General features: G+C 62.5%; 1 protein-coding gene across 1 annotated transcript; it reads right to left on the bottom strand.

Annotated features, from left to right (window-relative positions):
- Nucleotides 1–330: 330 nt before the first annotated feature.
- Nucleotides 331–24,587, bottom strand: IL11RA (interleukin 11 receptor subunit alpha). Its single transcript, XM_075526701.1, has 13 exons — nucleotides 24,442–24,587; nucleotides 5,624–5,723; nucleotides 5,201–5,261; nucleotides 4,916–5,082; nucleotides 4,644–4,758; nucleotides 3,721–3,753; nucleotides 3,148–3,311; nucleotides 2,842–3,005; nucleotides 2,585–2,726; nucleotides 2,026–2,121; nucleotides 1,715–1,814; nucleotides 944–1,026; nucleotides 331–841 (listed from the first exon to the last, which is right to left on the bottom strand). The coding sequence occupies exons 2-13, from the start codon at nucleotides 5,721–5,723 to the stop codon at nucleotides 822–824; spliced, it is 1,245 nt and encodes a 414-aa protein (XP_075382816.1). The 5' UTR covers nucleotides 24,442–24,587; the 3' UTR covers nucleotides 331–821.
- Nucleotides 24,588–24,958: the final 371 nt, after the last annotated feature.

The following is a 24,958-nucleotide window of genomic DNA, read 5'->3' as shown; positions in this document are numbered from 1 at the left end:
GGAAGCCATTAGAGGGGCCGGGTCGAGGCACGGGGAGGGGGCCACATGCTGAGCGAGGGGGGCTGTGCAGAGGGTCCTGTCCCTGCTGCCGGGCTGGCGAGGGCAGGGGAGATGTCCCAGGCGGCTGCCTGCATCCTCTTCTGGCACTCGGCAAGGGCTGGCCTGGGCAAGGGTCTCTCCCAGGCCTCTGGGGAGGGGGCTGACCTGTTTGGGGACCAGCCCTGCTGCCTGTGCACCTCCCGCAAGGACCGTCCCCGAGCTGGCACCTCACCTGGGGCCACTCACCCCTCCCCTGGCCCAGCACCATCTGCAAGGGGGTCCTGCCTGGGCAGAGCCAACACTATCCCCTTTATTGATATCACTGCTCCATCCAGCCACAGCACGGGGGCAAGGGGCAGAGGGACGGGGGGGGTCCCTTCTGCCTCCTGGCAGCCGGTGGGGGGATGACGGGCAGGGCTCAGCACCCCCAGCTCACTGATGCCCGGCACCCCCATGGTCCCCCTCGACACTAGGCAGTGAAGTGCGGTTGGCTCAGCGTCTCATCCCCATGTCTTCAGCAGCGCCCGGCGGTGGGGCTGGCCTGTTGCCCTGAGTCCAAGGTGCCTCCAGCCGGCTCCTGGTGGGCACGGGCAGCCCAAAGCTCCTGCGAGCAGAGCCTCTCTCCTTAGGGTCCATCCTGCACCCCCAGAGTGCTGGGGGCTCCCGCAATGTCCACGGCCGTGGGGCGACCCGGGAGGCATGGTGTCCTTGGGGGCCAGCAGTGGCATCAAGTCCCACGCGTGGGCAAGCGGGTGCAGGGAGCAGGGATCGGCCAGGGCTCACTACAGGATCTGAGCCTCTGCTGAGAGAGAGGGCAGGGGGTCAGAGGGGGCACTGACCTGCCCCCCACCCCTCGCCCCCCCCTCTTGCATCCCCCTCATCACGCCCCTGCACCCCAACTCACTCGGCAGCGACTTCAAGTGAGTGGCAGCAATCAAGAAGTTGTGGGGTTTGGTCTCATCCTTGCCGTGCTTCCTCACCCGGAGCCTGGGGACAGAGCAGTGGTGGCTGAGGACCCCGAGCAGGACCCCCCTGGGCACTGGGACTGCCCACGCCCCTGGTGATCCTGCTCTGCATCCCCATCCAGCTGTGCCCAGCTGTGCCTGGCTGCTCCAGCGGGTCAGCTCCAGGGCTACCGCAGGAGCTGGTCACAAGATCGAGCAGGGCTGGGCTGGGGACAGGGACGGACAGCAGAGCCATGGCATGGCAGGGAGAGCCCAGCAGTGGCAGGATGAGAGGGGACCTGGGGACAGGACCAGCAGGCAGTGCCCAGGGCAGGACTACTCCCAAGGGGGCAAAGGCATATGGAGGGGTCTCTGCACTGACCACGGAGCAGGAGAGTCCCCAGGAAGGCAGGAGGCTTTGAGGGGATGTTAGTAGCCGCAGCGTCTTTGGGGGATACAGAGAAAGGTCCCATGGATGTGGGGTCATCAGAAAGACCCCAGGCAGGCTGGGCAGTGCCGCAGCTGGTGGGGTGTGCTGGGAGGAGGCATTGATGTGGCAGGGGGGCAAGGGGAACATTAACCACCTTATGGGGCTGGCATCAAGGCTGTTTGGGCAGAGACCCCAGAGCAGGGCTGGGGGGACATGGGGCACCCCATGCTGGGGGTTCGGGAGCCAGAGTGGGATGGGGACAGTAATCACGCAGACTCCTCCCTCTCAAAACCCAACCTACCAGATGAGGATGGTGATGACGAGAACAGCAGCCAGTATGAAGAAGGCGAAGATCCCCAGGGACACCAGGATGGCCATCTTTTCCAGGGGGTCGCTGCGGTCTGGGACAGAGAGCCTGTCACAGCCGAGGGATGCCACAGCCCCTGGCACCTGGGGGACCCTACTGGAAGCTCCTGGGCACCCCAGCACCCCAAAAACACACGGGCATGGGTCAAGAGACCCTTCCCATAACTCTGAGCCATGCGTGTGCCCAGGCAGGCAGCTGCCTGCAGGCAGTCCCCACTCCTGCCCGCCACCTCCAGCTCTACTCACTGATGGGCTCAGGGTTGGGAGCCGGGGAGGGCTCCTCGGCCAGGCTCTCCAGGCTGGCGTCTGTAGTGGTTTCTTCGCTCGCCGCAGTGGCCGGGTCTGGAAGGACAGAGGGGATGGGAATCACGCACCCAAAATCACGGGCAGCACCCCAGGGAGCCACAGAGAGGAGCAAAGAAGGGTGCCCCTGTGCCCCAGGGGTCCCACGAGCCCAAGGGTGCCCCCGGGGTGCTACTGGTGCTATGGGAGCCCCGCTCTGCCCCGAGGCTGTGGGGGGCAATCCCCAAATGGCAGCAGCACGGCTGCTGCCTGCTGTGGGTCTGGGGCATGCTTTGCCCCCTTGCAGCTCTGCCTTCCAGTTTTTGGATGGTGCATGGGACCAGCTTTTTGGGTCAACTTCAAGGGACCCCAGGAGCTGGGGCTTGCTCTGGGTGATATTTGGGGGAATGGGTGCCATGGGGAAGGGGCTGGAGAAGGGCACCCCGGGGTGCTGGAGGGGCTTTGGGGAGGGACGGTGCAACCTGGTAGGGATGCTGGGGGCTTTAGCCTGTCCCCCTCGCACCTTTGACCGGTGTCGCCCGGGCCTCAGCACTCCACTCGCTCCAGTTCCCCGCATCCAGGAAATCCTTGGCGCCGACTTGGACCACGTGCTCCAGCCCGGCAAAGGCGTCCGTGATCACCTCGGAGAGGTTCACCGTCTCCACCTGCGCCGGGCAGAGGGGAGCTGTGGGGCAGGGGGGTGCACCCCTCGCTGCCCTCCCTGGCCCCGTGCCCACCCTGCTCCCACACCGGCTTTGCCTTCCCTTGCCCACGGCTTACCACGGACCAGGAGCGGTGGATGACTGGCCGGTACTGGAGCCGAAACCTGAGCTGGAAGTGGGGCTCCTTGGGCCAGGAGGAGGGGTACTTCCAGCTTACGTGGAGCCGCCGCGGGGCCAGGGGGATGGGCTCCACCACCAAGCCCTCTGGAGGGTCCGGCTTAACTGCGCGGGAGAGGACAGGGAGCCCTCGTCACCCCGCACTGCCGTGCGGAGGGGTGCTGGGCTCCCCGCTGCCACCCGGGGCTGGATGCCCGGGGGGGATGGACGGACACGGGGACAGACAGACGGACGGGTGGGGACTCACTGATGGCCTGCATGGTGACGTCGAGGAGGCGGAAGCTGGAGCCCAGGGGGTTCACCTCGGTGATGTTCAGGCGGTAGGAGCTCCAGAACTCTGACCTGTGGACGGTGCAGGTGCCGGGGCGGGATGGATCCTGCAGGCACAGCCCCACGTGCCCATTCTTGTTCCTGCAGACGGGGAGGCAGGGTGGTGACATGTCCCCCCCTGCCCGCCGTGAATAGCTTCCTGGTGCTACCAAGGTGGTGCCATGTGGAGAGACCCCTATGCCAAAGCCCCGTGGAGGAGGCAGCACCCGTTACGGCTCAGGCAGGGTCCGGGCAGCTGCCCTCACCCCTCCAGAGCCCGGCACATCCCTCCGAGCATGACTGAAGTGACCCCCATCTCAGCCCCACAGTCCCTCCTGGGAAGGTCCCTCCCTGGGGCAAACCCTTCTCCCAGGCCCCCAGGTTTGGGGAGCCGTTTCCCCCACGGGGACAACCAGCCCTCACCTCGGGGACCCCACTGAGGACAGTGGCAGAGCCTTTGGGGCGGGGGCCAGTCCCCAGGGCACAGGACTGGGATGGGAGTCAGTCTTACCTCCGCTTCTCCTCGCCTGTCAGCGATTTCTTCCTGCCATGGAGAGACAGAAAAGCAGACAGTGAGGATGAGAGGACAGCATGAAGCCAACCCCACCGTGACCGAGAGGTCTGCAGCAGTCCTGGGGAGCTGCTCTGCTGCAACGCGCTCCTGCATTGATGCACATGGGCGGCACGGCACGGGGAATGGAGCTAACGCCGTGCCCAGCCCTGCCAGCGAGCAGCCTGGCAGCAGGAGCCAGGGGTCCCAGGGGAACGGGATGGCGGGGTGCCCAGGAAGGTCCTTTTTGGAGGACCCCCCTTGCCCAGGGACCATCACGCAGCAGCAGCAAAGGCACAGGGACGCTGATAAAAGCAGCTCCCCAGCCGCTGGCTTTGCCCTCACCCTACGGCTCCCAAATCCCCTTGCTTCCCACCACCTCCTCCCCACCGAGCCACCATTGCTCCACATTGCCCCCTCCCCACCGAGCCCCCTGCCCCCCTGCTCCTGCAGCTTTCAGCAGGGCTGTGCTTTATGGGCTCCGGCCCCGACTTCAAAGCAGCCCGCTAATTTGGCCTGCTGGGATAATTAGAAGCAGCGATGCTGTCGGGGCTCCTTTCATCCTGAAGCATGCTGAAGCACTTGGCGGCTTGCAGATGACTCGTTTATATCCCCTCTGGTGCTGGCAGAGCTGTCGGCAGGGAGGGAGCCTGCCTGTGCCGGCCCCCCCAGGGCTGCTGGGGGACCCCCTTGGAGCAAGCAAATGATCCATGCTCTGCTCACCCCAAAACATGACCTGCTCCAGGGTGCAGCATCGTTCTTGGGGCAGGAGGTGAACTCAGGGTGTGGGTCAGATGGCCAGCAGGATTTGGTGGTTTCCCTTGGCTGGGACCCAGGGCTCACCTCATAAACCCCCCAGCCCGCGCCCTGTAGGGACACCTCACCTGTAGGTCGTGATGTATCTGGTGGGGAGGAAGGTTTCCACACTGGAGGTCCAGGAGCAGGAGAAATTCTCATAGTCGGACGCTCTGCAGGACACAAAGGGGACCCCCGGCAGGTCTGGGGTCCGGGGGGAAGCAATGGTCAGTGAGGGGTTCCCTGTCCCACAGCCCAGCCTGCACCCTGTGTCACCGCAAAGTCCCCTCTTGGCAAGCCCCTGCCAGGGGTGTGGGGCTGCACAGCCCCCCGTACCCCAGCCCATGGACACACTACTCACGCCCCAGCCGCAGGGACACGGCGTGCAGGAGGCCACCGTCCTCGCCGTGGCAGCTGTATGTTCCTGTGGTGGCCAAGCTGGCATGTGGCAGCACCAGGGCTCCCTGCCGCATGGCCGAGCCCTCTGGCAGCGCCGCTGCACCCGCCCGTCTCCATTGCACCGGCGAGCTGGGGAGGAGAGACCGGGCAGGCAGTGTTAGAGGACAGGGACAGCGGGGTCACCCCAGGCCCAGCCCGTAAACCATCCCATCGGATAAATCCCCCGGTGTGCGTGGAAAACACCTACCCGGCATGGGCACCAGTGCACGACAGGGTCACGTCTGTCCCCACCTGTCCGTACTGCACACCTGGAGGGACACACACATCCCCAGATGGGTGTTAGCACCCCGTGCCACCCCGTGCCAGGGCTGGGTGTCAAGGTGAGCAGGCTGGGGCTGTACCCCCTGCCGAGCTGGGCACTGGCTGTGGGGTCTTCCTTCACGCAGGTACCACCACGGGGGACTGGGAAGGACTGGTCCCAGTTGGGGCTGGGCAATGGGCAGGTGGAGGGGGGAGCTGGCCAGAGGACACCCATCACCGTGGGGCTGTGTTTCGTGTACGCCCTGACTCTGGTAGGTCTGTGCCTGCCTGGGGGGAATGGGGTGCCCCCAGGGTCCCCATGCCTGGGAGATGGGGGACTGCACGAGGGGCTTGGGGCGGGGGGGCTCACCTTCCTCTCCCCAGCCCTCGGGGACGGCGAGGGAGGCTGACGCCAGGGCTGCTGCAAGGAACACCATCACCGTGCCCAGGCCTGGGACGGGACTGCGCATCTGGAGGAGGCAGAGCGGGGAGGGAGAGGGTGTTATGCCCTGCAATGGGGTGGCCAGTAAGGTCCACAGCCCAGAGCATCCCTGCAGGACCATGGACCCCACATCTCCCTCCTGTCTCAGCACGGGGACCGTACCGCCAGGACCCCAGCCAGGACAGCTGGTAGGGTCTGTGCCACTGGCACAGATGGTGCCTGGCTGCCGAGGAGTCCCCGTGCCTTGAGCGGGGATGAAAAGGGCAAACACTGACCAGGAGCTCGGGGCTGCGTGGGTTGGCGGGATTAAGGGCTCTTTGCCATTGTAGTCCTGTGCCGGGAGCCCTGGCTGGTTCCCAGCCCCAGGGTGGTCCAGAGAACTGCGTGGTGCAGCTGGAGCGGGAAGGGACCGAGGAGAAATCCTGGCCTGTATTTACATGGCAGGAGACAGCAGTTAGATCTGAACAAGCTCACACAGCCAGGGAGAGCAGGTCTGTCAGAGCTCAGACCGTACCGAGAGTGGGGCTGGCTGGGGGTCCTGCCTCACTGCCCATCCCTACACCCGCTGCGGGGCTGGTCCGTGCAGGTCTGTGCTCTTCCGGCCATTTGGGGTCTCTGGACCCGGGGAGAATGGCCCTGAAATCCCTTCCTCCCACTCAGAGATCACCAGTGGGTCTGGGGTGAGAAGCGCGGGGGATGCTGTCAGGGATGTGCACCCAATTCTCCATGGGTCAGCTCCAGCCACAGACCGGGGTCTCCCCACCATAGCACAGCCAGCATCACCCTGTCTGTGCCAGCCAGCATCACCCTGTCAATCCCAGCCAGCATCGCCCCGAGGTGTCCATCCCAGCCTACATTGTTCTGCACATATCAGCCAGCATCACCCTGGCCAACCCAGCCAGCATCACCCTGTCCGTAGCAGCCAGAATGACTCTAGGGCATCCATTCCAGCCTGCATTGTCCTGCACATACCAGCCAGCATCACCCTGTCTGTGCCAGCCAGCATCACCCTGTCCACCCCAGCCAGCATCGTCCTGTCTGCACCAGCCAGCATCATCCTAAGGCATCTGTTCCAGCCTGCATCGTCCTGCACGTATCAGCCAGCATCACCCTGTCCACCCCAGCCAGCATCGTCCTGTCTGCACCAGCCAGCATCGTCCTAAGGCATCTGTTCCAGCCTGCATCGTCCTGCACGTATCAGCCAGCATCACCCTGTCCACCCCAGCCAGCATCACCCTGTCTGTGCCAGCCAGCATCACCTCAGGGCATCCATCCTGGCCAGCATCACGCCATCCATACCAGCAGCGTCACACTGTCCCTATCAGCCAGCCCCACCTGCCCCCAGCAGGCACAGACAGCTGAATAATTTCTCCCTGGAAGACCCCCCTGCTCACCCCTCACGAACGGGCAGGCCTGTTTATTTACACCCATATTGTCAGGCTCTGGCCCCAGCTGCAGGCGGGCAGGGGCTGAGGGCACGGGAGGCAGTGAGCTCCCTGCCAGCCACGAGCACCGGCTGCAGCTCGTGGGCGTAAATCCGTGTCCCCCTGAGTCACCCGGGTCCAACAGCCGAGGGGCTCCAGGGAGGGATGCTCCATCCCTGCAAAGCCACCCCAGAGCAGCTGCCGGCTCCTGTCCTGCGGGCAGATGCCCACGGCCACAGACCAAACCGCATGGCAAAGGAAATGAGAGCTACAAGGCAATGTGCTGCAACCCAGCGAGGGCAGGGGGAAGGCGTGCGGCACCCCGCATTAACCCTGTCCTGAACACGCCAGGCAGCCTCAAATGCAAGCCCCAAACATAAATAATTTCATGAGACTGTCATAAGCTTTTCTTACCAAACCACCCATAGAAACGTTCCCAAGAAACATCAGTTAAAAGGTCTCTGCCAAAACTATGCTGGTAACTAACTGGGAACATTCGGCCTGAAAGTAAAATATTTTGGTGATGGAAAAAAAAAAAGACTTAAAATATACTTAAAAGCAGCAACCAAAAATAACTCCAAATACCACGTGGGCCAGAGTTAAGGGGATGGTGCTGGGGGGGGTCAGGGAGAAGGGAGAGTGTGTTAGTGTGGAGAGAGAGAAATAGTTTTAAAATAAAATCATTTCTTCTCCTGACCGCCCTGGGTTTTTGTGCAAACACTGCGGAGGGTGAAGGCAGAGCTGCTGCACCCATCGCCCACCATGCTGCTCTGTGGAGGGGAAAATGCTCTGGGCACTGGCTCACTGCTGACATGAGTTTGCTAGGTCTCAGGGCCGCTGACTGGTTCAAGACCAGTCTGGAAAAATGACCCTGCAGCCACGATGCTGAAAGGCATCTTCCCCTGCACGGACAAGGGAAGAACTGAGGGCATGGCACGATTTGCAGCCAGCCACTGCTAACGTCCCCGGGGAACGTTAAGCGTAAGCCCTGCCCGGCCAGCCTGGCTGCGGGTGGTATTGCCAACAGACCCAGGGGCACCCCAGACCCTTACGTGGTGGCAGAGCGCATCTCTGCAGACCCCGTCCCCAGCTGCATCCCAACCCCTGATCTCCATGGCAACCCCCCCGTGGTCCCCCACCGCTCACCCCGAGGGCCACCCCGCATCCTCTCACCCTTCAGCACCCTCTGTCCCGGGGCCCCCCAGCGCTCCCCATCCTCACCCCAGCACCCCCTGAGCTCCCCTGCCTCAGATGGGCTCTTTTGGGCAGCTGCCCACCCCTGCCAGCGCAGCACGGGGGAAGGCAGCACCGAGCCCCTCCAGACACGTATATTGGCTTAGTAAATGACCCGCCTGAGCATTGCCAAAACCTAGCCACGACCGAGCATCACCGCAGACAGAATAAACAGGGCATGCCCTTCCTCGCCTGCCCGAAGGCCACAAACAAAAGGGGAAGGAGCCGCAGAGCAGGGGAAGACCCGGAGCCCTCGCCTGCCCCGGGTGCGGTGGCGTGGCAGGGGGCCAGGCGCTCTGGGCCAGGCAGTGCTGCAAAACAGCCTGCCCAGAAAGGATCCCCTTACTTTCTGCAACCAAACCCCCTCACCGAGAGGAAAACAGGCATGCAAATGAAATGCATGGGCACATGCGTTGCCAGGCCACCTTCCTTAGCAGCTCTGCATCGCCAGGGACGGGCACGCAGGCAGAGAAAGCATCCCTCTATGCTTGCACCGGCAGTGACACATCCTGGGGACGGGGAGTCCCGGCACAGTGGTCCTGGAGCCGAGCCGGGACAGAGGGAACAATCGGAGCTTTTTTTCCTCCCTGCATGCTAATCCTGGCCCGAGAGGCGTCTGCCGCCCGCCCGGGGCTGGGTGACCTCCCGCGGCCACGGTCAGGGCAGAGGGACCCAGCCCAGCCTGGGGCTGTGGCTTGGCCCCGGCAGGGAGGGCGGCGGTGCCGGACTCTGCTCCCTTGACACGGGACACTCTCGTCACCAGCATGGCCAGCGTGACCAGGTTGTGCGTGGCACCCGTGGGTGTGAGCCAGCAATGTAAGGTGCCACTCTCCATCCTGCACCAACCTGCTGTCCCGCTGGGCATCATTTGAGCTCATCCAAAAGTTTTTGGGGAGCTGTGGGGAGAAATCCTGCCGTGAGCCCCTTCCTGCATACAAACTGAAACGCTGCAAGCCAAAACATCTCCCAGAATCACAGCCATGTGAACCGGCACTGATGCCCACGTGGGATGTGACAGTCCCCCAGCACGGCTGCTCTGTGCCATGCCCTGCTGTGGCCTGGCAAAGCCTGGAGCAGATTCCTGGGGGAGGCCAACTTTCCATTGCGTTCGGCGCTTTGAAAGACAGTGGGTTTTGTTGTTTTTTTTGCTTTGCTTCATTTGAAGTCACTCTTCAAAGAGGATGAGCCGCATGCAGAGTCGCGGGGGGGAGGTGGTGGTGGTGGGGAGCGACACAAGCAGACGATGCCGTGCTGCAGGGAGACACGGGATGCTCCCCACCGAGCACAGAAAGCTGGGGTGCCTCCTAACCTCTCCCCAGGGCGGTCTGGGGCAGCATTGCTGCAATAGAGATGTGGCAAATAACCCAAGAGCACTTGGTAGCTCTGCCTGCTGCGTGCTGGGCTCTGCTGGAGTCACCCACCTGCAAAAAGCCGATCTGCAACGGGCGATGCCGGCCGGCTCTAACGCCCTAGAGATGGCATCAGACCGTACTCCTGCCCCTCAGCTGGGAGAGCATCCCTGGCCCCGCACTCCAGACCCTCCTCTCTGCCAGTGCCTGCTGTGGGAAACACATCCCGTGGCCAAGGGCGGTGGTGTTTCAAAGCAGCAGGAATTCCCCTCTTCTTGTTTTCCTGCGGGGTTTGGAGCACAGCACCCCACTAACCCCCTCTCCTCCTGGCAGCCCTGCAGAAGCGCCGTGCCCCACTCCGAGGAGCCCGGCATGGTCTGAGTCCATCCCCGAGGCCGCTGATCTGCCCAGACACCCGGCAGCATCCCACCCCTGCAGCATCAGTGACCTCCATCATCATTGCATCCACATGCACTTCTGGGGCGGGGGGAGCATCGACCCCGCTGCTGGGACGGTCCCCTGCAAACCCCTATCCCCTAAAGGCCACTGACACCCTCCCAGCTGCTGGGTGCCCGGAGAAAGCCCAGCAAGGGGTGCTGGCAGGGAGGGAAGCATGTCCCCCACCACCTCCAGGGCCACTGGGACCATGAACAGTCCCCAGGACCACTGGCAGCACCTGGGGGCAACTCCTTGCCCACCTTGGCCACTGCTGGGGTGATGCTCCCCGAGGCCAAGGGGAAAGCCCTGCTCGCCATCCCCAGCCCCTCCCATGCCGTGGGGACCTCAAAAAGGGCTGCTTTCCTCTGCACCGCTTCGGTGGGGTGCTGAGCACCCATGGGCCCCCATGTTGGGGGGGGACCTGCACCCATGGGCCCTGTTGGGGGGGGACCATGCCAGGCTGAGCTGAGCCTGCACGACTGCAGCCAGTGCAATGCCAGCACAATGGAATTACCCCAGTTAAACCAGTAAAACCAGTTGCAGCCTTTCCCTGTGAGGCCAGTGCAGTCCAATAAGCCCCGCACACAGCCTGAACGTGGGGCTAAACTCAGCACAGTCCCAGAGTGGGGCTTAACTCAGAGCAGCCCAAACATGGTATTATACACCATGCAGTCCAGGAGCAGGATTAAATCCCGCTCAGCCCAGGAGCGGGATTAAACCCAATTTAGCCTAGGAGTGGGATTAAATCCAGTGCAGTCCAAATTTGGGGTTAAATCCAGTGCAGCCCAAATGCGTAGTTAAATCCAGCTCAGCCCAGGAGCAGGGTTAAACCCAGCTCAGCCAAAGTGTGGGGTTACACCCAGCACAGCCCAAACAGGGGGTTATGCAGCCCAAACGTGGGGTTAAGCTCAGCACAGTTCAGGAGTGGGGTTAACCCCAGTTCAGCCCAAACGTGGGGTTAAACTCCAGCTCAGCCCAAACACAGGGTTAACCCCAGCACCGACCAGGGAACCAGTTCATCTCCGCAGCCAGGTACAATGCACATCTCCATCCAACCCAGACCAACCCCCCACGACATCCCCTGGTGATGCCCGGCTGACCACAGCCCCACTGGTGTCCAAAGCCAAGCCCAAACCCCCCCCACATCCCGAGGGTCACCTCTCTCCTCTGCGGGGCCGGCAGCTGCTAGCGGGACCCAGTGCTGGGGGTCCGGGGGGCCACCACACACCTCGGCATGCCGGTGGCTTCGTGGAGGTCAGGCTCTGCTCTTACCCCAGCCGGGAAACTCCCACCCCAACGCCCCGATTTCCGCCCTCCCCTGCTCCATCCTGTGGGAAGGAGAAGTCTCTGGCTCCCGGTTGTAACCAGAGGCATCGGCAAGGGCCAAAACAGCGAGGGCTCTGTTAGCAGTCAGCAGCCCCAACACCACGCCAGCTGGCAGCACTGCATTCGGAGAGGGGAGAGAAGGGGGCCCCCCCGCTCCGTCCCCAGCCCCACACTTCCCCCCCCCTCGAAGCCACGCGCCAGAAAAATTCCTAAAAATAATCTCCCAGCTGTAAAGAAATCCACCGGTGCTGTAGCTGTAGCACCGGTGCGTTTCTTTACAGCCGGGAGATTATTTTTAGGGTGGAGGGATGGAGTCATGTGGGGGCTGCATCCCCACTGTCCTCGGCACAGCGTCGCGGGACGGGGACGGGCACGATGCTGGATCCAGGGACACGGGTGGGACCCACTGGCAGGGAGCTGGGCCACCCTGTGATTAGAGCAGGGTGGGAAAGGCTCTTCCTGTCCCGGGAACATTTTAGGATTTGGGATATTTTTCTGCTCCTGGGCTCAGCCCAGCCTGGCAAGAGGTTTTGGTGAACCCGCGGCTCCCGGCACGACGGGGCAGCCGGGTACCAGCCTGCACCCCGGCATTTCACCCCCCCAGCAGCATCTGCATCCCCCAGAACAAACTCCCCCCATAAGATGGCCCTGGAGCTAATAGAAGAGCATATGCATCCACATATGTAGGGCACATACACATATATGTACATATATGTGAGCCCCTCAGCAAGCCCAGTTCCTCCTGATGCTCCCAATGAACTCCAGCCGGGAACCCCAGGCAGGAGAGGGGCTCCACAGCATCCCCCTGCCCGGTGCTCCCCCCATCCCTCCCTGTGCTCCAGTGCCTGGGAGCCAGTGGGCTCAGCTCCATCCCAGAGGCACGAAGGCACCCGGGTCAGCCAAAACGCTGCGGGGCAGCAGGGCCAAAATAAACAGCTCACCATACTGCAGCACAAACGCTCCCCCAGCTAGCAATTTGCTGTCACTCCTTCTGCAAAACAAAATCCCTTTTGGGCCCGAGAGGGATTGCAGGTGTCATTAAGGGCCACCTGGGCAGCCAAATAAAGCCACCACCAAAGGGTGGCCCATTAACCGTTTGCACCCCAGCAGCAGCGTCCCTGCGTGGGGGGAGGATGGCAGTTGCAGGCCCCCGGCAACGTGTGATGCGGGGATGCCGGTGCCAGGCTCTGGCACCTGGTGGGATAACCATGGCTTGTCTTCTCCAAGCTTGGAGGCAACCCTGCCTGAGTTGCTAAGGGGAGGCAGCCCAGGGGATGCAGCAGGGTGCGAGGCACGTGGCAAGGGATGGAGGCTGGGGAAACACCTCGCTGTGGCAGCATCCGTGCCCCCCAGCTCATGCCAGGTCCATCGGATGGCAGCCCCCAAGCCAAAAGGAGAGGTGGAGAAGTGGCAAGAAGTGGGGAAAAGCTGGGGCAGAAGCCCACTGCCGAGGCTGGGGGCTGCAGCACAGGGCCAGGGGATGGGGGCTGTGCCCTGCCTGAGTTGAGAAGGTTGGAAAAACACCCACCGGCTCGTTTTCTGCCGGGGGGGAAAAAAAACCAATGAAGTTCTCCTGAAAAATTAAGTGCAATCGCATCCAAGCTGGGGGGGGTGGGGTGGGGGGAAGCAGGGAACGCGGTGAGTGTGCTGACACATCTCCTTCCACAATGCTGGAGAGATGCCCCAGCCCCGCTCAGGGCCAGCTCTGTTTACAGGCTGCTATTGTCTCTTTTTTCCTTTTGTGTGTGTCCCCCCCCCCCCCCATGTTATATTTCAGAGTAAACAAAAGCAAGCAGCCTCTCACTCCAAACATTTCAGCCATCCCAAACTTTCTCCAGAGGGGGGCTGCCCGTGGAATTTTCCTCGTCCAAAAGAATTTCGAAATGTTCCCGTTGCAGCCTGCTCTGACTGGAGGCCAAGGCAGCTCCGAAATCCTTCACGAAATGCTCGAGCTGCCCTCTGCACAGCTCTGGCTCTGGCCAGAGGCACCAAGGACCAGCAGCCGCCGTGCCCCAAAATCCCCCCACGCACAGTGAAACCCTCCAGCCGTGCCCCAGAATCCCCCCATGCAGCCTGGCACACACGCCGGAGGGGAAGAGTCACGACCCAGCCCGTACAACCCCCCCAGCCCAGCCCATCACCTGAAGGGAGCCAGCAGGTCCTGGTGAGGCCGGATTCTACTTTTTATATTTTAAGCTGCTGCTACAGTTGTTATTGCCCCGAGGTGGCGACGCCGGTGCAAAGCGCTTGGGTGCACCCCCAAAGCACACAGTACTCCCCTTTGCAGGCGGCATCTCCGCAGCACCAGCCAGAGGGGAGAGGGTGAAGCGGCTGCCGGAGCTCCTCGGAGAAGCGGCCAGGGGCACCCCAGGCACCGGGAGGGCAGTTTGCAGCAGCGATGCCTGCTTGGTGCTGCCTGCTCACCGCTGAGGCAGACGGAGGAGGAGGGGATGGTGTGCTGCATCCGTCCCTGAGGATGGAGTGGGGACACAGCACTGTCCCCTGCACATCCCTGGGAGACGGCGCGGGGAATGGAGGAAGAAATGTCCTCCAGGATGAGCCATGGTGCTGGGTGCCACCCAAGGGTGCTGCTCCTCCCTGGCCCACATCACGCTGTCAGGGTGTGCACCCCTGTCCCAGAAGAGGTGGGACCCCAATGTGGGCAAGCAGAGATCCCCAAGAGCTCTTTTGGCTCTGGACAGGCACAGATGTGGTGTGAAACCCACGGGACCCTGGCATGGGAGTGCCAGCAGTGCTCAGCCCGCTGGCCATGGGGGCACCGGGAGTGGCCCCTGAAACAACCGGAGGGAGAAAAGCCCAGCCAAAAAGCCCCACAAGAAAAGAAGCAGTCACGGGAAGAAGCACCCGAAACTCAGCCCAGTGTGGATTTGGCTGTCAGTGCAAGCCATTGTGGTGGCCTGGCACTTTGATGTCCCCTGCTCGCTTTCCCGAAAGGTCCCTGGAGGAGTGTCACCAGGTAGGTGGTCCCACAGCCCGACACACACCCAGACACACTGGGGAGCCCCCTCCCCAGGCACACGCAGATTTTGGGGGCTGCGACCCCTTGATGCACCCATGCTGTCACCCCAGGAGGGCAAAACCTCTCCGGTTCCCATCGCACCCCCCTCCCGCAGCATCCTGCCCTGGCAGGCGCAGAGCTCTGTGCCACCGCTGCAGCACCGGTGGGGGGGAGATACCTCAGCTCCACGTCGGATGGGGGTCTTGCCGTGGGACGGGGCTCCACCGGGTGCCCCCGCTGCCTCTGCACCATCTCCCTGCGCCGCCTCGCCGGGCTCTCCTCCTGCACAGAGGCTGCTCCGTGGCTTGGTGTGGGAGCGGTCCTACCCCCCCAGCAGCCCCCTCCGCTATAAAGGGGCCAGGCAGCGGCTGTGCGGGGAGCAGAGCCCCCGACACAGCAGATGGGGTCTGTAAGGCGAGGCTCCCCCAGGTGTGTTTGCCTTGGCTGGGGCTCAAGCCCATCTAATTAGAGCTATAGAAAACATATATTAAAAAAAAAAACGAGGGGGGAAAAGAATCCTCTCCCCCGCGCTGGGGCCCAGGGTTTGGCCGGGGTTTCTCGGCAGGCCAAGCGCAGGCAATACAAGCTCTGCTGGCAGCAGCCTGGGGAGGGAGGGGTGTTTGTGGATATTAAAATGTAGTCGTAAAGGAGAATAAAAGGGCAGCCTTGTTTCAGAACGAGTCTCGGAGGCTTTCCCCTCTCCCGGCATGCTCGGCACCTGGCCGGCAGCACGAGCAGCTCCCCCTTCCCGCAGCCCCTCGGCCACCCCTGTCTCACCCAAGGACTGGGGTGCTGCTGGCGAGACCCCAACCCTCACAGGGTGAAGCCCAGCACCTTCGGGTGGGAGCAGATTTGGGAGGCAGCCACCCGCACGGACTTAAAATTACAGCTGGGGCTTCTGGAAAACCCACCCTTGCACATCCCTTCCTCCACGCCCCCGCAGATCCCTGCCTTCCCCTGTCCACTGCCCTGCCTGCGTGCAGGCAAGGCTGCCCGGCCCCAGCTGCCGGTATGGCAGCACCGCCGGTATTTCACTGCCTGGCCTCTCCCTGCCTCCCTGCTGGAGGCAGAACAAGCCAGACGGTGTTCTGGCTTAGGTTTAAAATTAGCCCCGGGCACCCAACACCCCCAGTCCCTGCGCAGAGCAAGGGGCCATGGCAGGGTCCCACGTGGCTCCCTGGCACCTTGGGGTCTCTCCCCATCTCCAGGGACCCGCAAACCTCGGCAGAAGCCCTCTCCTTGGGACATCCCCCCAGATCCATCCCTGAAGTGCCTTCCCGCAGCATATCCTCTGCCTCCATGCTGCCATGCCCAGCTCCGAAAAGCCACACCAGGAGGTTGGGGAGCAGCCGCAGGCGTCAGCCTGGCAAAGGTGGCCCCATCCCAGCCCCACCTGCTCGGCCGGAGATGCCCGGCACACATCTGGCTTCACCGCTGCCCTCTGCCCCCTCCCCAGGGCAGCAAGGAGGGGACAGTGGGCTGTGAGCCCAGAAGCCCCCCCATCCACCCCTGCCCCCATCCCTCCCCCTTTTCCCTGGCAGCATCCCAAAAGCGCAGGCTCACCAAGCCCCCTGTCCCCCCGGCTCGTGGGGACCCCAGGCACACCCTGTCCCCAGCCACGGCCCAAATGACTAACGCCCCGGCAAGCGAGCCGGGTGCCGTCGGGGCGAGCAGGGCCTGTCCCTTGGCCGCGCTCCCTCCCCGCGGCGGTGAAATCACGTCTGGAGAAAGCATGGGGAGGGAGCTGCCGGGCCCCCCCGCTGCTTCCCAGTGAGGATGCTCGCTCCCTGCCTGCTGGCTGGCTGTCCCCGCTCTGCAAACCCCACATCCCAACAGAGCGATGCTCCAGGCACGCAGCCTGCAGCAGAACCACACATCTCATCTCCTCCTCCTCGCCCCGGACCCCATAGCACCATCCCAGCCGCGGAAACGGCTGCGGGATGCAGAAACGCGGCAGCAAGCCCCAGGCGCTCGTAAAAGCGCTCCCAGGGAGCGGGCAGGAACCTCTAACCTCCCTCTAACCTCTCTCGTAGCAGTGCAACCCTGCCAGAGCCTGGGAGGGGGAACTGGGGGCGGAGAGGGGACCGCTGACACCCCCTCCAGCAGAGCAAACTGGCCACATTTCATGGAAGGAGCTGGCAGCTCCTGCGGGCTGGAAACACCCCTGGGCAGCACCAGAGGGGACGGTGAGGGATGGGCCATCGCTGCTCGCCTCCGACCTGGCACGCAGCACGTGCCGGCTGCGACGGGGGTGACTAATGTGGCTCTTTAAACGCCTCCGCCGGCACGGGAGCGTGGCTCCGGGTTAGGGTTTAATTATCTGCCTTCCTCCGCAGCCTGCTCTCTCCTCTTGCTGAAGCTCCGCGGGGACCCCGGGGACGGCATCCATCACCCCCCCGGCCGGGGCTGCTGGCACCGAGTGAGCGGGGCCACAGCAGGGAGCTGGCCGGGAGCGTGCCGAGGCTGCAGCTGGGGGCTATAAAAAGCATGGCTGCGGTATGCAGCGAGGCACTGAGAGGGGAATAAAATAAAGTCAGGTGGCGGATGAGTCGGGTGCTCGCTTCTGCATCAGGGCTGGCCCCGGGGCTTCCATCATCTCTTCTCCCATCCCTGCCCGGCTGACAGCCCGGTGAGGCTGGGGCAGAGCGGAGAGCTGAGATTTGGCGAAGGATGGAGGATGGAGGGCTGGGTTGGCAGGCGACAGAGGGGGTCAAGGCAGGGGGAACAATCACCGGCTCCGGCATGTGGGCTCCACATCTGGCAGACGCCAGATCCTGCCACCCCTTGCCCGGATCTGGCGTCTCTGGGTTGGGCAAGGGGTAGCAGGATGGAGGCATCACAGCCACCCCTTGTCCAACCCAGCGACGCCAGATCCGGGCACCCAGCCTCCTGGCAGCTTACGCTGGAGGATTAACCGTGCCCTGATTTACAGCCAGAGGTGCCTTTGCTGGGAGGGGGCTGGCACACTGACAGCGAGAGCGGGTGCCCCCCCATTGCCTGGCACCCCAGTCCTGGTGGGGACCTCACCCAGAGGGGACAGCGACGGCACAAGCTGGGGACAGAGAGGGCTCCCCTTGGGCCGGCAGGAGCTCCCCGCTCAGGGACACGCCATGTTTGCACAAGCTGGAGCGGGGGAAGGTCAGATTAATTTTAAACCTGAATAAACAAGGGGAGAAGGCAATGCCAGAGCTCGCCCTTCCCGGCGCGGATGCCCAGCTGCAGGGCACAGCACCCGCGGCACGGCCATGCCCAGCCCGGGTACCAGCGGGGCTCAGCCCCGGGGCTCACATCGCCCCAGGAGAGTCAGGACAGACCCAAATCCCAAATCCCACCCCCGGGGGCCTCCCTTTTCCGCAAGGAGCTCCTGCTGAGTCAGTGCTGGCAGCAGGGAGAGCGGCTCCCGCCTTTGCAAAACCACGCCGGCCTCCACGGGGAAGCACCCGCCCTGGGACCCCCATCCCACCGGGAAGAGCACCGGGGCTCGCGTGTCCCCCGGCCACGGTGCACGATGCAGTCTTGGGAAACAACCAGGAACAACAAAAAAAATATAGTAAAATTGTTTGTGGGTCAAGAGGAAAATGGAAAAAAAAAAAAAAGTTTGTGTTTTTTGTGCCAAAAGGAAAATGAAAACCAAAACATTTTGTTCTAAATGATAGGCCTTGTTTAGTTTTCAGTGGTTTTACTTTTTAAAAATGGTTTGAGTTAAATCGAGCTAAATTTGGCTTCCAAACATTACCTTGGGGCTGGGAATAAAATAAAATAAAAAAAAAAAAAAATCAAAACATCTCATTTGGAAAATGTCAGAGTGAAACGCCACAGCTTTTCCAGCCCTGGGAGAGCCGCAGTCAGGCACTGAACCCAGCCTCAGCTCACAACTTGTGACAGTCTCCCCAAAGCAGCCTTTTTTTCCAGAAGATAAAGCAGCTGCTGTGCTGATGGACAGCTGGGAGGGCTCATGTCCTGGTGCCTGGCTCCCATCAGGGATGTCCCCTCCGCCTGTGCCGGTCCCCGGGACCTGCTGGGGCACACAGAGACCCCGCTGCAGCCGGCAGCCATGTGCGTGAGCCGAATCTGAGCCGAGCTGCTCTCTAAAACTCCCCTTTAAATGTCTTTTCTATTAGGTCAGCATTCCTGCATTGCCCAGGGAAGGTGGTTACGGCCGGCAGCCCAGCACACAGGCTCCTTGGTGCTGGCTGCTGGCTCTCCGTCAGCAAGCAGCCTGCCCACGCTATTAAATTACTGAGAAAAATGGATCATTTTACCAAAAATTAGGTGCAGGAACTTCTTGCGCGGTGGCAAGGCGAGCTGGTAATTGGAAATTCATAGAGCTGGCCGCAAAAGCTGCCTCCGGCTCTGCTCCACCCTCCTCTGGTTGCGGCGAGGGATGGTGAAGAGGCATTCGCTGCCACCCCCGAAACGCCGCTGCTGACGGAGATGCAGCGGCCACGTCGCCAGCAGCGCTGCTGAGGTCCCCTGTGTGCCCCAGGAGGGTTAAACACTGCTGCGCAGTCCCTCCACCCTTAGTAGACAGGGAAAATAAGTGAAAAAAAGCCTTCAAGACCTTTCCAGGCACTGGAGGAAGAAAATCCTCTGTGCACGGCCGGACCTGCTCACTATTAACCACCCTGCTGGTGACACATCTCATGGGGACACCGGCTGGGGATGCAGCAGGACAGCTGCCCCAGCACCCATCTCGCTCTTCCAGCTGCACCCGAGGGCTGAAAACCGAGATGACCTTCCCCACGGACCTTGCCTCGCTTATGACCATCCCAGGCACAGCACGAGCACCTCCACCGCTCCATCCGAACCCAGGCATCTCAGCATCCTCCTCCTGGACCCCTCTGAGTCCAAACCTCAGTGTCTCCCCCCCCGGAGCCCTCCGAGGCATCTCCAGGGCAAACCGCCCGGCTGTTGAAGCTACCTGGCGCCTATCTGCAGCCTCCGGTTGGGAAGGAGGGATGGGGATTTGCAGCAGACTGAGAGCTGTGTCAACAGGATGCTCCAAGAGATTGGTCCCTCCGGAGTCCACACCGGCTGCTCCCTGCGCGGTCACAGGCATCCTGCTCCCTGCCTGCACCCCTGGCAGTGTGGGGAGGTGGAACACGGCAGCCGGGAAGACTGAAGTTTTTTGGGTGCTGGGAGTACAAGGATCCTGGGTACAGACCCGCCTGGAGAGGAGGAACAGAGCCGGGTGCAGGATCAGGGACGCTGAGGGAAAAGGGACGCTTTCCTGGGCATGGCCATGCTCCAGCCGTAAAGCTGCAAAACTCAAAGCTAGGATGGGGTGGACCAGCCTCAAAGGAGCTACAAAACAGCCCCCTGGGAAGCCTCATAGGAGCTAAAAAAATCAAAAGCAGCCAAAGCACTGAGGAACCCCCCGGGGTTGCGTGTCGGCCCTTGCAAGACAAGGATGGAGCAATAGCTGGTCGGGTCCACCAGCTCCTCCGAAGTCTTGAGGCCTCGGGCAGAACTCATGGAAAGCAAAGCAAAGGCTCCTGCAAACCTCTCCAGGGGCTGGGGGCTGGCCCTGGCCCTGCAAGAAAATCTGGGCAGATGCCAGCTGGCCCAGGCACCCTGCGTGACAGCGGCTTTCGCAAAGCCAAGCCGGGCCACCGCGGCTGAGTCATCCCTGGGGACCTTTGCGGGGCTGTTGCAGCACAGCTGTCGGGAGCTCTGTCGCAACACCGGCACGGTGCTGAGCTGGCCCACGATGGAGACCCCGCATGACGGCACTTTCTGGTTTTTCCTAGCTACGTTTGCAGGAAGGTGAGGGCTGAATTGTGCCTTTCATGGTGTTATTGAATTCAAGAGGCGCTGATGCCCATACCGACCTTCATCAAAGAGGGGCTGGCGAGGTCCCTGGCTCCAGCTGCGGCTATCGGTCTGGCCAGGATGAAGCGTGCGGGGTTTTTGGTCCCAAAGGAAGGGGCTGGTGAAAGCACAGGAAGGCGAAGGAAACAGCTGGACTGGCATGGCCACACCAGCCTGCGGGGACGTGCTCCAGGGATGCCGTGCCAGCCCCACTGCCTCCCACGTGCTCTTCTGCAGGGACATCCGCACCCCTTAGGGCTGCCAGCAGGATGGCAGGCGGCAGCCCTCAGCCCTGCTCAGGGCTCCCCAAGGCGGGGCGGGACTCGGGGACAGTCCCTTTCTGCCGAAGTCAGAAGACTCTCCCCAAGCTGCCACAGATATGATGCTCCCCGAAAGCTGGCAGCTTCTCCTATGCCCTCTTCCCCTCGGTGCATCTCCAGCATCGGCTTTTCAACAAGGCTCAGCATCCCTTGTTTTCACTTTAGGAGGTGGGGTAAACCAGAAGATGCCCAAACGACCTTCTTTCCACCATCAGGATCTCATTAGATGAAGGAGCCCTAAGCTTTTCCACCTCTCCCTATAAGGCAATCTCTGTGGGTCCGTAACCGTTTTTATTAGGCTGTTTCTATTTTGGCTGTCTCCGTATTGAGAGGAGGGGACCAGAGCGGAGCAGCCTCTGGGGAGCCCTATGTTGATTTCCAAAACGCTTTCAGCATCCTCCCCTCTCCTGGTCGATGCACGGTCTTACCTGCAGTCCCCTGGCCATCGCCACCTGCACAGGCCAGCCCCACGTGCGACCACTCCTGGTCTCACCAGAGGTCCCTGCAGCCTGCTTGTCCTCTCCAAAAGCATCTTCAGGAAACATGTATGAGCAGGGCACCGGCAGATGTGACCTTTCCCTGGCCAGACCCTTCCTTCGGAAGGGTCCCTTGTAAGCTTTTGCAGCAAGGACCAATCCCCGCTGGAGCAAGGCCAAGCTCCGCCGGTCAGATGTGACCACAGCGCGTGGTCCCAGTAGGATGGAGGTGAGTCAGGTCTTGACGGACTTCTTGTCCCTCTTCTCCTGGACCTCCCCCGCCCCAAACACCAGAGGAGGAGGAGATGTTTGCTAGTTTTTTTTTTCCACGTACCAGACTCATATCACTGGAGAGAAGGAAGAATTGCACCTTTCAGCCCAGCCCACCGCCTGTACCGGCGAGCCCAGCATGTACTCCTGGGGCTGCGGGTGCTGTGACCGTCAAAAGAGCCTGAAGCTCACCCCGTCCCACTCCTGTGCCAGGGTGACTCAGAGACCTGGGAAGGAGCCAGACTCAAGAGATAATTCCTATTAACACACTGATCCCTGACACCGCAAACCTGCTTCTAATTTCCAGAGGAATTTTCCTTTTTCCATGGAAATGGTCCATGGGAATCTGGCTGTTGGAGAAGACGACTCAACCACAACTGCAAGGCGTCTGCACCCTTCCCCACCTTCCCATCCTGGATGGGAGGAGAAAACCATCACTGGGAGGTGCAGAGGGATTTGCTGGTAGGAACTTGGGTCATAAGGTCACTACATGCCCGTCCGGAGAGATTTGGTGATTTTCACACATGCGATGCTTTCATAACCACAGGAACACTTAGAAAAACCAAAAGCTCTCTAAACATCCCAGCGAGTCACCCCAGACATCCCAGGGCTAATTCCTGATGCTGGCTTTGTATCAGCATCCCAAATGCCAGCGAGGCCCCGGTGCATCGCCCGTAGGGAAGAGCTCCCATCCCATCCAAGCTCCTTCCTTGGCTACATCTTTGGCAGGGGCAGAGCCACCCTCTCCAACGCCTGAACAAGAAGAGGGGAAACAAGCTGGGAGAGGTCTCGAAATTTTCCGAAGGGAGACCAGCAGAGCCGCAAGCCGGCACCTGCCCCCTCCTGCGGGAAGCATCTCGTGAGGGGTTTCCCTCCAGAGCCAAACCCACAGGAGAAGAGGAGGCAAGAATCCTTCAGCTTGTTTAACCTCACAAGGAAGCTATAAATACAGCAGGGTAAACACCGGAGAGGGAGAAGAGGTCTTGAACTAAAAGCACAATGTTGGCACAAACTCACGGGGGAATAAGGTCTCCAGGAACGCATTCGGCAGGAAACTGGAGGGCGGTTGAGCCCTGCGTGAGCAGGAAGAGTCCGGAGTCGCCTTTGAATAACAGCGGAGCAGAAAGAGAGGGTCTGAACTGAGTGCTCAGCTAGTTCATGGCAGGTGAGGGTGCCGTGCACTGTCACCGTCCGTGGGGGTTTCCCCACTCCGGATGGTGAGCTGGGGGAGAAGGGCAGGGCAGGCTGAGTGCCTGCAGGGGGGCAGGTGCAGGTGTGGGCTGCCTGCGCACCCACCCAGCATGGCAGCTTGTGATAAACCCAGCAGCTGCAAAAGGGAACCGCTGCTGCTGCCGCGATGAAGACGGCGGGGAGACTCGACGCACCGTGAGTCATTCATTTATCCTTCACAAACAGAGCCCGCACTCGGCCAAGCATCCTCCTCCCCCTGCCACTGGGACAGCTCTCTGGGACAGGGAAAAAGTGGCTTATCAGATATAATCAAGTCAAGTTTTCCCTTCCCTGTGAGGTTCCTCTTCATGGAGCAGGAGGCAGGGCAAAACTGGAGCTGCTCTTCTCCCAGCTTCCTGCAGGCAGCCTCTGCCTTCAGCTGCACCCCCCAGGGACCCCTCCCCACCACCCTGCTGCACCCCACATCCCCTCTTCACCCACCACTGGCGATGTCCAGCCCTGTGCACAACGCCGCTGTCACCGCTCAGCCCCTCTCCCCCGACTCCAGTCCCACTCTGGCTGCCAAGGTCAGTTCGCAGCTCTCCAGAGAGGAGATATGGTCCCTTTCACTCCCCACAAAAATAGGGCCAGGTTGGTGGAGCAGAAGGTGCGTGGGTGCTGGGGGGACATTGTGGCCATGTCCCATCCCTGTCCCTGCCCCACAAGGGACCTCCACCAGCTCGCAGCTCCCCGTGAGGCTCCTCTGCCCTGTGCCAGGTTGGGATGCCGTGGGCTCCGTGCAGCCCTGTGCGTAACCACGCTGCAACCTGCCCTCCTATAAACAGGCAGAGTGCAAACACCCCACCTCCTCCTGCAAACGCGGCGGCCAGACGTGGCTGCAGCCTGCAAGGACCGGGCACCTCCCGGCACCCGAGGTGCTTGGCCAGCCCCGGGCAGCTCGGCACCGGCTACACCACCAACGCTGGTTGGTCCAACACCAGTTCGGGCACGGCAACACCTCCGTGAGTTACTGCAGCTCTGGATTTCTCCCCACGGAGACCAGGCAACAAGGAAAATGAGATTTCCAAGGCACCCTAAGGCCCCATCAGAGTGGGGTCTTGGTTTACTGACAGCAGTGTCCAAGCCAAGCTCAGCCCCGTGGCCCCCTCTGACACCCTTCACCAGCCCGGAGCCAGAGCTCAGAGGGGACCTGGGGGGTGACACAGCCAGCCTGCGAGGGTGGCAGTGGGCACAGCCTGGGCTGGGTACCTGCAGAGGATGGTGGAGGACGGAGAAGTCGTGACTGAGACAGCATCCCGGGGCGAGGAGGGACAAGGCAGGCAGAGAGCCCTGCCAGTGCCTGCGCATGGGAAAGCGTCTCTTTCTGCGCCTCTCGTAATTGGGAGCAGCTTTTCCCTCCCCGGACCCCCCAGGAGAAGAGGGCCCCTGCCAGGGGGGCACTTCGCCTGGTGTTGTTTCAGCCTTTCTCCGGAAAACTCCCCCCGGAGACGCGGGAGGTGTCTCAATATTCGAGGGGAGGCCGGAGAGGCTGGGGAAGGGGCTCACAGTTCCCACCCCAGCAACTCCGTCCATGCCCCGAGCATCTCCGAGCAAGGCGGAGGCGCGCCGGGCGGAGGAGGGGGAGCAGCACCGGGTACCCCCAGGCAGGCGGGGGGAAGCGGGACGCCCAGTCCCTGCCAGCCACTTTGCGAGGACACACACTCCCCCCACCCCCCCCGCCCCAACTTTCCCCGTACGAGCAGCAAACAGCGGGGGGAGCCGCCTGCCTGCGCGGCGCCGGCAGCCTGCCCGCAGCCGTGCGCCCCTCACCGCGGCGTCGGGGCGGCGGCGAGCCGTTCCCCTCGGGGTTGCGGGGGGGGGGCCGGGGACGGCCGGGGAGGGTTTCCTACCTTCCTGCGTGGCGGCGCGGCTATGTCTCCATGGCGCTCGGCGGAGCGGGGCCGGGGCCGGGGCCGGGGCCGGGGCCGGGAGCGGGGCCGGGGCCGGGGCCGGGAGCGGGGCGCCCGCGCCGGGCTGGCTGGGGCCGGGAGCGCGGGCGGTGCGAAGCCGCCGGGGCCGCCGCCGCCGCTCCATTGGAGCAGGGCGCTGCCAATCTGCCGCCGCCGCCCCGGGACGCTTCCTGTCTGCGAGCCGCCCCCCGGCCCCGGCCCGGCTCCGCGCCCGCTGCCCGCGGCCCCCCCGGGGTGCGCCGTCCCCCCCCGGGGCTCGCCGTCCCGCTCCGCCCGGGGCGCTGGGCTCGGGGTCCCCCCGGGGCGCAGGGACCCCCCCACCACGGGGCGCGCAGCCCTCCCCGGTGCCCTCGGGGGGCACCTGCACTCGCCAGCCCTGCCGGCCCCTTTCCCGGCATCCCGGAGGAGCTGAGCCAGGCAAGTGCTGCCTGTGACTCAGTTTCCCTTGTCCCTGGGA

This window comes from Mycteria americana, chromosome Z, assembly GCF_035582795.1.
Source record: "Mycteria americana isolate JAX WOST 10 ecotype Jacksonville Zoo and Gardens chromosome Z, USCA_MyAme_1.0, whole genome shotgun sequence".
In the NCBI taxonomy this organism is placed as follows: Eukaryota; Metazoa; Chordata; class Aves; order Ciconiiformes; family Ciconiidae; genus Mycteria; species Mycteria americana.
Note: the sequence above shows the minus strand (reverse complement) of the source record. Positions and strands in the feature narration are given on the sequence as shown.

Coding starts and splice junctions, on each gene's coding strand:
- IL11RA (XM_075526701.1), bottom strand. CDS start 5,723: ATGCGCAGTCCCGTCCCAGGCCTGGGCACGGTGATGGTGTTCCTTGCA. Junction 5,083..5,200: donor TGCACTGGTGCCCATGCCGG/GTAGGTGTTTTC, acceptor TCTCCTCCCCAG/CTCGCCGGTGCAATGGAGAC. Junction 2,727..2,841: donor TCCACCGCTCCTGGTCCGTG/GTAAGCCGTGGG, acceptor TGCCCGGCGCAG/GTGGAGACGGTGAACCTCTC.